General features: G+C 54.4%; 8 protein-coding genes across 8 annotated transcripts; 4 read left to right on the forward strand and 4 right to left on the reverse strand.

Moving 5' to 3' along the window:
- Positions 1-52: 52 nt before the first annotated feature.
- On the reverse strand, positions 53-952 carry J4E93_001419 (uncharacterized protein; the record flags this gene model as incomplete). Its single annotated transcript, XM_049339370.1, has 1 exon — positions 53-952. One exon carries the CDS (start codon positions 950-952, stop codon positions 53-55), a length of 900 nt encoding a protein of 299 aa, XP_049203327.1.
- Positions 953-1,323: 371 nt separating this feature from the next.
- Positions 1,324-3,808, reverse strand: J4E93_001420 (uncharacterized protein; the record flags this gene model as incomplete). The annotated part of the gene is made up of 2 exons (XM_049339371.1): positions 1,324-3,052; positions 3,099-3,808. 2 exons carry the CDS (start codon positions 3,806-3,808, stop codon positions 1,324-1,326), a joined length of 2,439 nt encoding a protein of 812 aa, XP_049203328.1.
- A 736-nt stretch (positions 3,809-4,544) lies between these two features.
- J4E93_001421 (uncharacterized protein) lies at positions 4,545-5,393 on the forward strand (the record flags this gene model as incomplete). Its single annotated transcript, XM_049339372.1, has 2 exons — positions 4,545-4,550; positions 4,587-5,393. 2 exons carry the CDS (start codon positions 4,545-4,547, stop codon positions 5,391-5,393), a joined length of 813 nt encoding a protein of 270 aa, XP_049203329.1.
- A 470-nt stretch (positions 5,394-5,863) lies between these two features.
- J4E93_001422 (uncharacterized protein) lies at positions 5,864-7,454 on the reverse strand (the record flags this gene model as incomplete). Its single annotated transcript, XM_049339373.1, has 2 exons — positions 5,864-6,404; positions 6,715-7,454. The coding sequence occupies 2 exons, from the start codon at positions 7,452-7,454 to the stop codon at positions 5,864-5,866; spliced, it is 1,281 nt and encodes a 426-aa protein (XP_049203330.1).
- A 938-nt stretch (positions 7,455-8,392) lies between these two features.
- On the forward strand, positions 8,393-9,054 carry J4E93_001423 (uncharacterized protein; the record flags this gene model as incomplete). The annotated part of the gene is made up of 5 exons (XM_049339374.1): positions 8,393-8,415; positions 8,477-8,706; positions 8,760-8,780; positions 8,835-8,909; positions 8,960-9,054. The coding sequence occupies 5 exons, from the start codon at positions 8,393-8,395 to the stop codon at positions 9,052-9,054; spliced, it is 444 nt and encodes a 147-aa protein (XP_049203331.1).
- Positions 9,055-9,978: 924 nt separating this feature from the next.
- On the forward strand, positions 9,979-11,214 carry J4E93_001424 (uncharacterized protein; the record flags this gene model as incomplete). Its single annotated transcript, XM_049339375.1, has 2 exons — positions 9,979-10,658; positions 10,707-11,214. The coding sequence occupies 2 exons, from the start codon at positions 9,979-9,981 to the stop codon at positions 11,212-11,214; spliced, it is 1,188 nt and encodes a 395-aa protein (XP_049203332.1).
- A 545-nt stretch (positions 11,215-11,759) lies between these two features.
- J4E93_001425 (uncharacterized protein) lies at positions 11,760-14,997 on the reverse strand (the record flags this gene model as incomplete). The annotated part of the gene is made up of 3 exons (XM_049339376.1): positions 11,760-12,910; positions 12,967-13,915; positions 14,692-14,997. 3 exons carry the CDS (start codon positions 14,995-14,997, stop codon positions 11,760-11,762), a joined length of 2,406 nt encoding a protein of 801 aa, XP_049203333.1.
- A 338-nt stretch (positions 14,998-15,335) lies between these two features.
- J4E93_001426 (uncharacterized protein) lies at positions 15,336-16,885 on the forward strand (the record flags this gene model as incomplete). Its single annotated transcript, XM_049339377.1, has 2 exons — positions 15,336-15,752; positions 15,803-16,885. 2 exons carry the CDS (start codon positions 15,336-15,338, stop codon positions 16,883-16,885), a joined length of 1,500 nt encoding a protein of 499 aa, XP_049203334.1.
- Positions 16,886-17,013: the final 128 nt, after the last annotated feature.

Consider the following 17,013-nt stretch of genomic DNA (forward strand, 5'->3'; position numbering starts at 1 on the left):
TCATCGTCATCATCATTACCAAGCTGCCGTTCGTTGCCTGCCCGCTGTTAAATCATTCACTCAGTTCCTTCTCTGGCTCCCTGAAAACCTGCTTGACTTCCTTCCCCCTCCACCGCTCGAACAACTCATACCCAAACACCAACACAATCGGCAAGCTCACCATTATCGCTGTGACCCGGCGCGACGCGGGTTTGTATTTGGGTGGTAGCCTGATGTCGGGTGTGGGCTCGATGAGGCGCGTGGGGTGTTGTCGGTGTGGTGGGGATGGAGGTGGTGGTTGGTTTGAGGGACGGATGCTTGTTGGATAGGGGTTCGGTGGTATGTGACGCGTGGATGGTGTGGGTTTTGAGAGGCGTGGGTATGGGTTTGGAGGTGGGGAGACGGGCGATGGCGCTTTTGTGGGGTGTGAGGGGAGGGGGATTGTTGTTGGGCGTGGAGTGGTGGGAGTCGTAGTCGGTTTTGGAGGAGGAGGCGTCGTGGATGCTGCTGCTGGTGTTGGTCTTGACGGCGAAGACGCTGACTTTGTTGTCGGTTCTTGGGCCTGAGGTTGTGGCGGCGCAGTCTTCTTGTCTGTACTCGACACTACTTTCTCCATGACCTTCGCAGCCTGTGCCTTCTTCAACGTCCCTTTCGCTTGTACCTCCTCTAATATCTTGCTTGTAGACGGTGCAACGGGTGTGGGTTGTTCGGGGGCAACTGTCGATTGGGGCGCATCTTTCTTCGCGGCAAGAGTAGCAGCAGGAGCAACCGTCTTTGCACTTTTCGCAACCGCCTTCTTCTCTTTCTTGACTTCCACCGGTTTCGCCTTTCCAGCAGGCTTCGCGGCCACCTTCTTTACAGCCGCCTTGCTCGCTTCGACCGCTGGTATTGCCCCCGCATCCTCGGCTACGACTTTCTTCGGGCGACCGCGTTTCTTAACCGCTGGGGGTTCGCTTGGTGGTGGTGATGCCATTGTCGCTATTCAATTGGCACATGGACTGTGTGCGCAAAGTGTCTGAAAGTGTAGGGAGGACGGAATGGGCGTTGCGACACGGCGACTAGGGCGGGCGCATTCGAGGGGTGAAGCGGGAAATTTTGGGCGAGTATGATTTAGGCGGAGATGAGATGCGATGCAGGGATGCGCGCGCATCCAACGGTTCGTAGCGTGTCTGGGGACAGACGTGACTTTGCTGCATGGCGACTAGTTTGCATGAGGGTAGCTAGGCACTCCATGTGTACTTCATTTCATTCATTCAGATATCTACGTTACAGCATTTACAAACTCCATGACACCACTATACCGGAGGTGCGATCCAACACCTTCAACGCCTTATCGTATCGCAACTACTTCTGCGCTTCTTCCCTCTTCACTCTGAAGAAGGCGAGTTTGGCGAAACGTCCTAATTGACCCCAGTAGTGCCGACCAGCAGAGTGGTCCATGATTCTCTCTAGTAATCTCACGACCGCCATCCTGACATCCTGTCGGGGATGAAACAAGCCTAGACTAAGATAGAAAAGACCAGCATCTGGGATTACACAAAGTAGCTGCAGAATGGTGTCGTACTGGAGCTGCGAATTCGCCTTGCGCTCAGAGTCATTGGTGATGGAAAGTGACTGGGCCATGGACGACAAATCACTCGAAGAAGCATTCGCACTCTCACTAGGTGGTGAACCCGCTTCTTCAACGCACCGCGCGAGTGCAAGATAGATGCCCGCAGATTGATCGTGCGTAAGTTTCAAGCATCGCAGCTTGTCGTGCTGGTGGGCCATATCAAGACCTCGCACAGGTCTCTTTTTCCAATGTCTCGCTAGATCTTGAACGCAACTGTAATAACTCCTTGTGTTGCGCCAGCCCTCGATACGGTGTACATTTGCAGCGAGCTCGCGTAGCTTATGGTTCTCGTCTGGCCAGACGTAGCCATGCCCAGAGACACCATATGCGCCAACGTCGGTCTCATGGGAGCCAATGTACAAGGCCGAAGCGCCATAGACCGTCTCTTCAAAAGCGGCCGCGATGCGAGTGAACTTGAGCACCCACGAACGCCACTTCGCTCGGATAGCATTCTCGCCGTGACGGTTAGCGATACTCTCGAGAAGTCTGTCCATGAATTGGGTGTCGCCGGTCGGGTCGACGCCGCCCCCTTTGCCATCAAAGGCTGGTGGTGCACCTGGTCCGTTCAGTGGTAGGCCCTGTTGCTGGAAGAACATGGACCCCTCTGTGGGTGACGCCGTCTCAATGCGGTTGCTAATCTTCATACGACCGGTCGGCAGATCGCAAAGCAGATCCCACCACTCGGGCTTGTAAGAGAAGGCGGGGTTGGTAACACCAGCAATGAAACCAGGAACCTTCAGCAGGTCATCTACTTTGGTAAGATCGGTATATGGGAACGCATGGCGAACGAAGCCACGGAGAATGCCACCAGAGGCCAGGGCACATGCTGCCAGCACGGCTTCGGCGACCTCGCCTGAGGGGCGATTATGTCCGATGAAGATGATGCGCTTCTGTGTGAGGAGGGCGTTGACGAGGACGATGATGGGATGGGTGAATGCGCCGCTCGTGGTCAGATGCGGGTGTAAAGCGAAGGGCTGCGGTTGCGCCGCATGAGGCGCGGAGAAGGTTTGGATGAGCTTGATCAAAGAGAAGTCGCCCACAGTCTCTGGACTCAGAGCGGTCGGTATCTTGACGGGGACAGGTATGCCGTTGTAGTTGATCTTGGACTCGAACTCGTGCGTGTCTCGCGGGACAGTGTACGTCTTCTTCCGCGACTGAGGATCCGACGAGGTTTCGACGGAGTCTCTTGCAGCGTCGAGCTTCTTCCGCTGCCGGACCATGAGCTCAAACTTCTCCACAAACATGTCTTTGGCATCGCTGGCACCAAGCACGAAGTTCTCCAGGGGAGATAGCCTTGGGAGAAGTGAGAGATCCATGGCATTGAGCGCGTTGTATAGAGATTCGAGGGTCTCCAAGACAGGCGCCCTGAAGTATTCCTCGAGAGCCAACAGTAATAAGGGCTTGTATATGTGCAGGAAGGGATGGCGCGTGCATATAGCCATGGCCTTGACGATGGCGCCTCTGTGTAGTGTCAGTCTTGCCAAGTATACGGAGATGTTCTTCCTACCTCTTCACTGTATTGTCCTGCTTGGTGTTGACCAGGTTCAAGACATAGACCAATGGGGGCCCGTCAGGGTCTGGCTCCCCTTCGCTTTCTGTGTCGTCGTCGCCGTCATCGTATTCGTCGTCTTGCTCCTCGGTACCGGCAGTCGCGTCGTTGTCGCCTTCATCTTCCAGACCCTCTTTCCGCCGGCGTCTCCTCCTCCTGCGCTCTCTCCGTGCTTCGCGCTCCTCCTCTTCGGCTGTGGTGTCCTTGTGCAGGAAGAAGATGGTCCAGTCTTGACTGCGCACGTGGGCCTGATCGGGCAACATGAGCTCTGCTAGCATAGTCTCGTCTCCACTGATAGCCGCCGGGTACTGGTGCTCCATGATGGAGCCGCGGTCAATGTCGAACGAGGCGACCAGGATGTACTCGACATGGTTCTCAACCGCATCGGCGGGATACTGCGAGCGCAACTTGGCGGTTCCTCTGGGAATGGCGGCCATGGAGGACTGATACGACTCGTCGTGCGAGGACTGGATTGAGTCGTCTTCGTCGCCCTCGCGGAGCATGGGGGGTTGCGGGGAGCGAGCTTTCGGATGGTGGCCATTGCGGGTAGAGGGCGATCGCGAGGGAGGGAACGAGGAGAAGGAGGGCTGGCGCTGCAGGGAAACAGGCTGAGCGGCATTGGGCCCGCTTGGCCGCTGTGCGATTACTTCAGCCATGAGTGTCTCCATCTTCTTCTGTACGGGCACCTGGCGACTCGGATGCTACATTATCGATCGACGGCGCTAGGGGAGCCTAATGTAACCGTTCCGAAACAACATGACGCGCTGTAGCTGGCGGAGATGGGGAGTTGGTCCAGCAGGCCGTGGATCTGGGAGCGTGAATGGCTACCGCATAGTATCCGGAGCTGTGACTATGCGTGTGACCCGCTATGCTGCCCGCAGAGGGTGAATGAACCCTGCATGCCCACGCCAATTACCCATGTCAGCTTATCGATAGGCTCGTTGCTAGGCCATCCCATTAACAACACCAAACAACGCGACGACCAGCGACATCACCAAAACGAATGTACACACCATGGTATGCTGGACCCTTGGGAACTACGTGAATAATACTAATGATAACATGCAGTCTACAACACCAACACCCTACAAGCCCTCGCCCCTCTCCTTCAACAGCCCGCGCCAGTCGCCCTTCCGGAGACCAGGCTCCATCAGAGAGAGCTCACCGTCTACTCTGCGACCATCGACGCCGAACAGTTCGCCTCTCAAACCAAAAGAGACTCCCACATCTCCCGCGCAAACACCCAACCGTCTATCCATCGGGGGCAACCCATCGCAAAACCCGCCATCCTGGCTGAACACACGGGGAACGACGGGCACCCCAGAAGCGCCCAATTCGCCTTCTCGAAATCTCTCACCTGGACGCAATGTATCACCCACGCGAAATGTTTCCTCTTCTTCACAGATGACGGTGCGCCCTCTAAGTACATCATCAATCGCGGCTAAGTTTGAGGCCGCTGGGAGGGACGACGCACCACCGCCTCTGTTCAGTAGGAAGAAGTCACCGCCTGTTGAGAATACCGAGCCAATTGAGAGCCTCAAGCCAGCCGAGACTTACACCCCGGTTGAGGAGCCTAAGCCGGCGGAGACATACAAGCCAGTCGAGACGTATAAACCAGTCGAAACTTATAAGCCGGTCGAGACCTTCAAACCCGTCGAGACATACAAGCCAGTAGAGCGCACAGCACGACCAGCACCCATGCAGCGAATGGCCTCTTCCGACGCCCTCTCCAAACTCCCGCCACCCCTCCTCCACAGCATGCGCGAGTCCTTCAGCGTCATGGACCGCGACGACGACGGCCACGTCAACTCCGCCGACGTCGCAGACATGCTCTCCCAACTCGGTCTCTCGGCGACCCCCTCCCAACTCTCCACCTACTTCAACGGCGCGCAATCCATCAACCTAGCCACCTACCTGACAACGCTGTCCGACCTCCTCGGCAACCTCTCCCACCAAAACGAACTGACCGCTGCGTTCGAGGCCTTCGACGATAATGACGATGGGCAGATTGATCTGGCGGAGTTGAAAGATGCCTTGTTGCATACTGCGCCTGAGGCTGGAGAGAGGAAGTTGACGGAGCGGGAGATTGATATGGCCATTGAGGGGTTCAGTGGACGGAGAGCTTTCGCTAAGGGAGGGAAGAGTTTGGGCAACAGGACGGAGGTGTTTAGATATCAGGAGTTTATGGCTAGTCTTACGGGTGGGAATGGTAATGGTGGCGAGAATGGCGAGGGTGCAGCTGCGCCGGCGTAGATCTATCCATGCGCGGCAAGTGCAATTGGGTTCTGGTTTTGAGTTGGGATTTTGGCTTTTTGCACAGGCAAGTGCGGTCTTATGTATACCAATGAGTATTGATTTATGCACGAGCAGCGCTTGTTGTTCTCTAATACGATAGTATATTTTCCTGTATGTGTCATTGAGATAGTATAGTCTGTGAGTGGCTCTGTGTCTGGGTTGCAGTGCATGATCGATAGATAAAGAAGAATAGAGCGTCTTGCTATGTGCACGCACTTCACTGGACCCAACCGCGTGTTCTTGAATGAGTACCTAACCACCCTGATGCTAATGAGCTCTTGTTGACTGTGGACCAGACCCACGATCCCTTATGCTCATAGTATCTGGACGATGAACTCATTCAATCGACCATTTTTCCAGGCTCGCGACAGCAGGCAAATCAATCACTTTTGACCGAGCTCGATCTTGATATAGCCCAGCAACGACTCTTAAACTTCCTCCAACCACTTACTGTCCAGCTTCATCTCATCCGCAACGCCACTCTCAACTTTAACTTTCTTGTCTTCCCTCTCCTCTTCCACGACATCCAGTCCTCTCTTGAGAGACACATTTCCGTTCTCTTCCTTCGCAAGCTTTGCTTTCCTCTTCAACGCCTCCCTCTTCTTCATCTCCTGAATGGCAGTTATCCACTTCACCATACCTGCTGTATTCAGAGACCCCACGCTCTGGTATCGCAGACCCCGCTCAACAACCTCGAGTAGATCAGGCTCGGCAATCGGCTCACTGACTGTTGTGCACGGAGATGCGCGGTTGATGCAGTCGCGGAGTGCGCGGATGATGACGGAAGGCGACGTAAAGCGCATGGTCGTCTCAGCTGGTAGGGTCGGAATGCTTATTGATTTGTGTGGTCCCGAACTATAGTGCCCAATAGGATCGAGGCTCTGGTAGATATCTGAGCCCCATATCTGATATCCGGGAGCCGAGCAGTCTGCAGCAAAGAAGACAATTCTCTCTTGGTTCGTGTTGACTCTAGAGAGTTTGAGTTGGTGGGTGGAGTAATCTCTTCCGACCCATCTGGTATAGGGAACGTAGTGCACGCTTGCTAATTGCATGAGTTAGCATCCAGATCGTACTCGGAATTGTGTGAGGGCTTGAATGCCAGAGATTGCTTGTTAGAAACTCACTTGAGGCATTCCGAAGATCGACTTCCTTCCTTATATAAGTTCGTTGGTTGATATGTGCTCTGCCAAACCAACCCTCGAACCATACTGAGCCTTCCGTTAGATCTATGTGTAATACTCCGACCTCGCCTTTGTGAATGGGTTGTGTGCGACAACACGCCATGAAGAGGTGATTTGGCCACGGTGTGAGATTTTCTGGATCTCTTGCGAGCTTGCGGTTGATGGGCTGGGATGAAACTTGGATCAGGCGGTGCTTGGGGTCGCTCTTTCTCATTCCGGTTGCGTGGGATGCCGGTATTTGTTTTCGGCGCTTGAAAGAGACTCCAACGGGGTGAGTTTCTATAGTTGAGATGATGCTGAGTCCTGAAAGTGGAGGCTGAACAACACGTTCCGACGTGGGTGTGGTTGTCATCGTCTGAAGCTTACTGACGAACAGTCTCGGTACTGGGGTCTCTATGCGTTCTGGCGTGGGATTTGTTGTCGTCCTCTGAATCATACTGATGGACAATCTCGGTAGCACGGTCTTCATGTCCCCTTGGCCCGGTGGAATTTGGGGATCAGTCTGCGTAGAAGCAGATGCCACCATCTTGCCATCGTCTAAACCCTGTAGTTTCCAATCCACGACTCCACCGCCCTTACCTCGATAGGCTATCTTGAGCACTCCATCGTTCTTGACCAAGCGTAGGCTGAGCCCTACTGCGCTGGTTTCGAGGCCGGATTCCAGCTTTTGAAGGATCGCGATATCGAATTCGTCTGCGCCGTCATCGAAGTCTTCTTCATCTAGTATATGTACCTTCGGCTCCTTGTTGGCTCGCTCGTGTGTCAATGTAAGAGTTCCTGATTGTAGGTCATGAACGTAGAGCGCAAGGCCCGCAGACTTGACGAGGAAGGCTCGCATGTTCGATGCCTTGCTCTTATTGCAGAGAATCAACCTGAGTGCCGAAAGGTAATCAAGTCAGAAGATAGTTGATGATCTTCAGGATAGCTAATGTGGCGATCGAGTTGGAAAGAAAGACCCAAGAAGTCAGCAAGCGGGCTTTCATACGTTAATACGGAAGAAACTAAGGGTCCGCTCTTGTCTGTGTCTCTCTTACCGACGCATATAATAAGATGAGATACGAAAGTTGAGCCTCAGAGGTGATAGCCATCTGCATGTACAATCTGTAAACCATTACGCCTGCCATCCTGGGAGCTTGGTGTATGACGTTCGATAAGACTTGCGCTTGTCCATGTAAACGTCCTCATACCATGACCTTTGATCCGTCTGAGATCTCATTGCACAACCCGAGGAAATTAGTCTTTCTCGGTGTACGGCCTGGACGATTAATGTTGTTCGGGCTGATGACACAACATACCAGCCTCTTCCTTTCTCAAGCCGGCCGAATCGATCCCGAGACGGGTCATGAACAATGACGGTGAGTAAAGATGGGAAACAAAGAACATGTTCGTCCATTAGGAGCCGTTGCCGTGGTTCATGCATGGATGGAGGCCTTGAGAACCCTGTAGCTAGCGTAGGCTGGACACGTCCGGTGGCTCCTGCCATTGGAGGACAGGACACGTGATGTACAACACATCGGCGCGGATTAGAAAGCTCCAAAAATTGCCATCCAGTCGTTGGATAATGGCTGTGAATAGTGTTGAAATAGGCCTGAAAGCGGCTAGCACTGGTGAGCTGGCCGAAAGAGGTCGCAGCTATAATATGTCATCGGGCGCCTATTGGTTTAGACGTTGCAGCACAGACGCAGTTCGCGCGCTGCATGAGCGATTGGAGAGCTTCCACCATTTTATATCTTGACCCGACCCCTCCACACATCCCACCGTTGCTCCATACTGAACATGAGTGGCCCGGGAGAAAACCGGTACGTCTGAGCAATGCGCACGCGGAGCTGTGGGAGCCTAAGATACTGACGACTGGTACAGCTGGCGGCGGCAGGGTCAAGCCAACCGCAACTCCAACTCGGGCGCAAACACCCCCACCAAGGACAATGCAGGCCGGCAGCAGGCCATGCCAGCGCCCACGGGGAACGTATGGGGAGCCAAGCAGGGGAAAGGACCAGGTCCCGCGGCTGCACCAGCTCAAGCGCAGCCCGACCAGCACGTACCTGTGAAGGAGTTCAATGCGAACGAGGTCAGGGATTTCCTCAAGAAGAGTACGTCGATGGCATTGCTGGAACATGATATGGCATGAGCTAATCGATTGCAGAATACCTTGAGAGCACAGCCAGTATGAACCACTCCGTCACCCGCGCGCATGTCTAGAGGATTAACATGCTTTCAGACCAACCCTCAGTATACCACAAGGTCCCCGGCGACTCTGTTCCGACCCGAAGCACTGGCGCATGGGGCAAAGGAGGTAAGGCGTCATCGAACCACCAATGAGGCTGGCATACTGACCGAGACGAGGCACCATGACACACCTCATGCCGACCGGCCAGGACTTCTTCACACAGCTGAAGAAGCAGATCGCCAGTCTCGAGCAGACCAAACCCGCGCAATAATCGCATACACACCCGATATCCATTTCAGCGGCATTATGGGGGCATTACAGGAGTTCTGTGGGCATTGAATTGCATGGGTGCTATATGGCAGTACCTATAGCGGCATGAGTAAGGTCATGTTCAGGCGTCTAGGAGTTTGTGAGCGTGTTTCGGCCCAGCTTAGGATGATCGCACGCGATACCCATCTTGAAAGTGTTTGGGGTTGAGGTTACACAGCATTGGAGAGCGTTCGGATGCAAAAGGTCGTATTGTCTGACATGTGTCTGAGTCAAAATGCATCATCAGCTATAAAGAATCCACAGTCGTTACTACATCAGACACAACTGCTGCATACTAGTATATGAGTGAAATACGAGCGTCATCGTATCAAGGTCACCTGCTACCGGGATACCCATACCCCTTTCACTCACGTCTTGTGCAAAGAAGGGTCCACAAGCCTTCGCGCAAGCCACTAATTCCAAACACCGGGCAAGCGTCAACAAACACCAGGCTCGACGGTTGGACAGCAACCGAGGCTTCATCGTTGTTATTTCGCACGCCTTCATTGCTCGCGCTCTATCGCTAAGCGGCACAAGCCACTTATCATCACGCATCATAGCACTTGGTACCTGAGGCGCATCTCCGCAGCCACAGCCAAGGCCGCACCATCGCTGCAGTCCTGAGGCCGTCAACACGCCGATACCCCGCCACAGACCTCCTATCCCAGCGCAATTACATAGACTTTTGGCGGCTTGTTAGGGCAGAGCCGCGTCGTGCAGGTGCTGCGAGGCTGACGCGCAGTGCGCGCCCTAGATCACGGTTCACTCCCGCGTAGATCTCCGACTGGGGACTCCTAATGCGGTCCGCCTTTGTTCATTTCCGCGACTTCACGAGCCTTCGACGTGTTCGGAACACCGGCGACTATCGCAATACCACGACAACACCATGTCGTCTCCTCCCAGCACTCCCACCCAACGCCCTGCGTCTTCGCACCGCCGACATCCCTCCAGCCTAGACATGTCACTCAACACCTCATCGAGACGGCAGTCCTTCACCCGCCGCAACTCTGGCTACTCGCCCATAACGCCGCGCTCATCGCAAGACTTCGAACACAGCCCCGCGCACCAATTCGACGGCGGAGGAGACGGCAATGGCTTGGGCAACTTGGCCGACGAGCTCGGCGAGATGTACGACGATGACGACGAGGGCATGGAGGGCGAATACGGCGAGGAACTGGACGAAGCACAGGACGAGAACATCGGCACGGCTGTAGAACACGACGGCTCTTATGGAGTCGACAGTGCAGCTAGTGTCAACGGTGTACGGGATAGTGGGGTTGCCATGCAGGACTCGTCTCCGGCGCGCCTCAGTCCAGGATCCGCCGTTAAGACGAAAAAGCACACAAGGCAACGCTCGCTGTACGATGGCTCCGACTACGGTGACGACTCTGACCTGGAAAATGAGGGCATTTCGCCCGCGCTCGACGCGCGGATGGCGGCTATCGAGAGTCTGGCACGGAGAGGCATGGAGGAGAACGGAAGCCCATCTGACGAGGTGGTGAAGAGGGTCACGCAACAACTCCGAGATCTTGGCAGCCAGATTGCGATGGAGAACGGAGCGACGAGGTATGTTCCAATTCGCAGCCATGTCCAGTCATCGCTAACAAAACCCAGACTGAAGACTGCGCACGAGGCTCTGACAACGCATCTGACGCACCAATCGCGTACCCTTACATCCATCGCCGTATCCTTTTCAGGTCCCTTCGCCATCCTCCCCGACCCGGAGGATATCGACGAACTTCTCCCCATCATACAGACTACCCTGGAGCTGCTACCCCACCCCTCCGCCGATCCGCTCGTCGCCATCTCCCACCTTACCCACTCCAGCCGCGAACTCATCCAACACCTCTCAAACGTCAGCGATACTCTCCACATGTCACGACAAACCACCGCAAATGCAGCCAGACGGCTAAAGGTCAGCAAAGAACAGCTGCAAGACTGGAAACGCGACAACGAAAAGACGCAAGAGGGACAGGAATACATTGAGCATGGGGACTGGGATCGGCGGCTCAAAGAGAGGGAGGCGAAACGGGCATGTGCGAATGTGCTGGATGGGTTTGAGGATGTCTGCGGGCAATGGAGGAAGAGGCTCTGCGAGGGTCTGGGCGTGGCGAGTGCGTAGAACCTCCCTGCGTGTCTCCCTGGGCTGTTCTGCCTCGGCGAGTCTTCTGCAGGACTTCCGACTGACCCAGTACAGGCGCGGATGTCCCGGACGACGCGGCATATATTCGCCCTTCTTGGCATCCTGCCTCCGCCAGTACAGTGCCGGAACCGCCGGCAGACTCAGACTGGTCTGACTGCACTCCAGTAAAGGCGGCGCCCAAGAAGCCGACTCAACAAACTAGCACAGACTCGATGTTCCCAAACTCTTCGGATGAGATGCATTGAACCATCACTTCTTTTTCCTATGTTACATTTGTTGCATTGATATGGCATGGCAGTAAGGTGTTTTTGGCGGCGGCAACCGATAGATGGAGACCTGGTAATACCCCATTTATATCTATAGCTTCAGGACAAGCGCTTGTCTCATTTGTAGGAGTTGGGGGCCTTTTGATAGATGAAGAATGAAAGGCTTTACAGTATTGCAGGTGGGAGGACGCTCTTGAAGTTGTAGTTGGTGGGATAATGCTGACTATGAAATTTGATAACAGCTACAGATGATACAGCTCAGGCTAGCTTCCGGATCGAGCTCACGTCGCTTACACCAGTGCCCTCGACGACCCTCGCCTCAACAACCTCGTATACAGGGACCTCCTTCAACCTCTCGACGATGTGATGCAGCGTCGGCAGCGCCTTCCAATCCAAAGCATCAAAAGAGATCTCAGCTGAGCTCGCCTTCAACGTCCGCTCGACCTTCTTCTCCACCGTCTTCGCATCCTCCTCGCCCGGCAGAAAAGCGGTGTACTCCACATCAGCCTGCCCGCGCTCCTTGCTACCCATGCTACCAGTAGCCGGTACATACTTGTGCAACAAAAGGCCCTCGTCTTTTGGAAGAGGAGGAGAAATTCTTGGCGCCTCACCGTTCGTTGCGGAATGTTCTTGCAGACCGGACAGTGACATGCTGCAGAACTTGGATGACATCCAGCCTGCGTCGAGCGTCCACTTGCTGTCATCTTTCTTGACATCGAGCTCGGCGAAAAGCTTGGGGAAGCCTAGTTCCTCCCTTCCGCTCAGTATGGGATCAGCCAGATTCTCGAAGAGGACGGGTAGGTATGTGCCCGTCACTGTCTCGCCATTCGCTTTCGTGTGCTGGATACCGTGGATGTACAGTCCGAAATGGCTGTATCCTCTACCACCAAGCCACTCGAGGTTGTCTAGCTGCGTTACCGCGAAACTCGCATAGCAAGTCGTGTCAGCGGCAGCAAACTTCAACTTCTCCGTCGGCAAGAGGTTCTCCAACACAGTCCGGCTCGTCTTGAACTTGATACTAGCAGTCTTAAACGTAGCCTTCGATCCATCTCTCGGCCGTCCTGCGAAGTCCTGTCTTGGCCCCGGCATCGGACCAAAAGTCGTAGGCATCCGCCAGAACAGACCTTTCTTGTTCTCCCACTCCCATTTACGGAGCATTTGGCTGGAAAAGTCCCATTCGTCGTGGCCGAAGTTGTAGTTTGTGAACTTTTGGGGGTCGACGGGTGGTCCGCTACCGAGGTCTTTGCCTGATACGCGGGAGTACTCTTGGATGATGGACGCGCGCTCGTATCTGCACTTTTCGTACAGCTTGAGGCGTGCGGGGATGGAGTCGAGGGGTGTGCCTAGGGGGAGCATGACGGCGAGGGAGGCGGCGTCTTCGATGGCTTGGCCTGCGCCTTGTCCTTGGTCTGTAATGTGGTCAGCTTGACTCCCGTTACGATGATGAAGCGAGGACGGCACTTACGAGGTGTAAAGGGATGTGCAGCATCACCGATAAGCACCAGCTTCTCATCTGTCCAAGTCGGCAATTGCTCCATATCCAGCAACTCCCACACCTTCAACGTCTCCTCATCCGCCATACCCAGCAACTTGAGCACCGCAGGCTCAAAGTCCTTGTACACCTCCAACATCTTGTTCAAGTTACCCTGGTTCTGCCAGTCACTGCTACCCGGCTCCTTCGGATCAATCTGACTCTCAGATGTCGGATGAATACAAACAAAGTTCAACAACGTATTGTCAGAAGTCGGGTACACAACCACCCTGCGATCCCGCGCGAAGATCATAACGAGATGACCTTCCTTCTCCGCAAACTTGCGCGTCATCTCATCGTCCAAGGCTCGCTGTCTGGGGATCAGGAAACGGAACGCGCTCTTCCCACTTCCAAAAGTCTTGATGTTCTCCGCGCCAGGAATACGCGGTCTTGTCTTGGAATGCACGCCGTCCGCGCCAACAACAACGTCGCTCTGGATCTTCTCCCCGTCTTCTAGCACAACAACACCCGCCTTAGCATCAACATCCACGACCTTCGCCCTCAGCCTAAGAACAGCCGGCTTCCCCTCCCCCTCTTCACACGTAGCCAACCTCTTCAACTCACTGTGCAAACTCACACGATGCGCAAGCTGCCAGGGATGCTGCCACCTCGCTGCATCGTGCTCGAGCGGCACGGTAAACAGCTCCTTGCCATTCGGCAGCAGTTGCGTCATCAGACGACACGCTACCGCACCATGGGCTTCTGGGATCAAGCCCATGCGGCGGAGAAGGCCGTTGGCATTGGGTGCGAGGTGCACGGCTGCACCGAGTTCGTTGGCGAAACGAGAGGCTTCGAGGAGGGTGACTGTGTGTCCGCGTTGACGCAGGAAGATGGCTGCGCTGAGTCCGCCGATGCCAGCGCCGCATATTGTTATCTTGAGGGGCTGTGAGGATGGGTAAGTATGCCCGTTGATACCATTGGTACCGTTGGTACCGTTTGTGAAGTCCATGATGGATGGGAGAGGTGTGAGGAGCGTTGCAGGATGCTTGAGGTTGCAACAGGACTGTACAGAAACGGGGTGAACAGTGTATTTCGAGAAATCTTTCTAGACGACGATTACTACTAGGCGCACTTCACTTCTGCCGGCAAGCCAAATCGTGTTGCCTTGATCATCGGTTCAAGATGGGGATAGGCCCTCCACTTCCCGCGACTGTGGGCGACGCGATGTGCGGGTTAGTATGGGTGGGTTGGTGTAGAATGATGCAGGGCACTGCGAACGCGCTGCTCGGGGTCCGAAGAGAGATTACTATCTGCGGAGTGAACCGTCGCAGTTCGCAGGCTAAATGCGATGTGGGTGGTTGTTGGTGGCGCATGCTGACTGAGCCGAGGATGCGCATGTGTGGTGTTGCTGCATGTATGTCATGAGGGATGCCTGAACGAGATCGACATGCGCGTTGGGTTTTATGCTTTGAAATGAATTACAAAGTACTGCGAAACATTTCATAACAGATTGCAGCTGGATGATAGTTGGAGAATTGAATTGAGCATTGCGAGCGCCGGAAAAGTATTGTTCTATATACACCATGTCTCCTCACCACTCCCCACCAATCTTGTATCCAACATTCCAGAATCGCCCCAGAGTATTCCGCCACGCTTTGGACATTGTCTGCGCATAATTGTTAGCATGCATGACCTCCTGATTGATCTCGAGATACTCACAGATTCCAGGAACACACCTGTGAACATGACTCCAACAAATGCTTGTTCAATGCCGTTCAGATAGACCCTCCGCTCGCTCTGATCGAGTTCGTGGTTGATCGGGCGGTACGCGGGCACACGGCGATGTTCCGTCGGCCAGTCGCTAGGATTCTGCTGCGATTGCGTTGACGAAGTATTCGGTGCGGGATGCGCATTAAGGCTTGTATCGAGACCCTCAGTTTGTTCCCCACTGTGATGGAGATCGTAGTCTGCGAGGGTGGCCTCGAGGTTGTAGTGGATCGGGTTGGCGGTGGTTGTTACTGACATTTTGACAGCAGTAGTGGACTTGGTGGGACAAAGTTGGGCAACGACGTGTATGGAATTAACGATATTACTACCCCGAGAGACGTGAGATGGAAGTACGCGTCCCTCGTGGTCCGAAAGTTGGAGACGCGCGGAGAAGCTGGGGCAGGGGTCGCAGTCGTCGGAATGTGGGGGGTTCGTCGCGCCCGCGTACTGTCGGCAGCATTGCCGGCGCAAATGGGCTGACTGCCGTGTCAGAATATCCGTACGCTTCCTAGAGCTTACATTACATATCGCAGTCTGGAGGACATATCTTCTAGAAGATTTGGTGCTCGTTGATCAATCTGTTCCTGCCATTCGCAATGTCGTCGCCAATCACCCCCGAAGCTGCGCTGGCCAATCTGCAGGCGACTGCGCTTACTGTCCGCTGCCACAACGCCCACTTCCGTCTCAAACAACTGAAATCGCTGCACGATGCGCTGCGCAACAACAGCAATGCAATCGCAGATGCCCTGAAGCAAGATACGCATGTGTCGGATGAAGAGGCAATCACCGAGGTTGCGCTTGCCCTGGATGTGGTCAAAGAGCACTATGGCTCGATTGACGCGGCCAAAGAGTTGGAAGCCGAGTACAGGATCACCAATGGCAAAGATGCTAGTGATAAGAGGGAACCTTGGGGTGTGGCGTATATTGAGCCTCAAAGAAGTCATACGCCTTTCTTCTCAGTCATTGCACCTTTGAGCGCTGGTCTTGCAACCGGCAGCTGCATAGCACTGAAGGTCAGTTCTCTGCAAAATTCAATATGAAACATCACATAACGATATTGCAGCTCGAAAACAACCTTCGCGCACTTCCCTCTCTGCTCCGAAAGCTACTTACCGAAGCCCTCGAATCAGATACCTTTGCTGTCATCTCATCCGACCCTCCTTCAGACTCACTATCAGCCTGTCTACAAGTATTCCAAGAGACGCAAGTCAGCTCGCCAACATACACACAACTCGTATCACCACGAAACAAAGTCGTCGCAGTTGTAGACCGCACAGCAGATCTCGCATCAGCTGCCGAGCAACTGGTAACAGCACGCTTCGCATTCGGTGAAACATCACCATATGCGCCCGATGTAGTCCTCGTCAACGAATTCATCAAGAAGGAGTTCCTCGAGCATGTTCTGAGACACGCTCTTCCCTTCCTCGCCGGATCTAGTGGCGTGTCAAACGGCTCCACCAACGCAAGAGAGCACAAGAAGTCGTCGCGTGTAGCAGAGACCTTCCAAGCGCTCACAGACAGCAAGTCATGGAAGCTGAACACCATAACACAAGGCGACAACGGCGCTGTCGTCGAACTCTCCAACCTCTCATCCTTACCCTCCAAGTCCCAACAGCCCGTCTTCTGCGTCTCAGCAATCACATCGCTCGAGCATGCCATCAGTCTCGTCGAGGACGACCTAGACCCCCAGCAAAGTCTGCTAGCTGCATACCACTTCGGCACCCCGTCTACGGGCAAATACCTCTCACAATTCGTCAACGCCGACGCGTCATTCACGAACAACATCCCCTTCCGTCTGCTTCTAGGCCCGGCTGCTCCGTCTTTCCAGCCTATCGATGTAGAGAAGCGGTACACAGCCCAGCATTTCACCCGCATCTCGCCCGCATATATCGCAGCGCCTGCTTCGCAAGCGACAATGTCGAAGGTCCTTTCGGGTAAGGATTCGAAGAAGGCGGCGGCTGAGCTCCTTAGCAACGCGACACAAGAGATTAAAGAGAAGAAGCGCGCTGAGTCGATCGCGATTGGCTACTTTGAGCAAGGTATCTTCATTGGCTTGGGTGTATACGGTATTCCTATCTTGACATGTATTGGCTCGGCCCTTTTCTTTGGTGTGAGGGCGGGATTGAGGAGGTGGGCGTTTGTTTGAGATTGGGGTGTAACATAGATCGAATGGTATTGTGCATTCTTACAGAGAGCTAGGTCCGCGTGTTGCGTGATTGTCGTGATGCGCTAACTATAAAGATGGCAGCACGGTGCTCACTGTTCTTCAAGAAC

Source organism: Alternaria ventricosa, assembly GCF_023758065.1.
Source record: "Alternaria ventricosa strain BMP 2768 chromosome Unknown scaffold_2, whole genome shotgun sequence".
NCBI classification, from domain to species: domain Eukaryota; kingdom Fungi; phylum Ascomycota; class Dothideomycetes; order Pleosporales; family Pleosporaceae; genus Alternaria; species Alternaria ventricosa.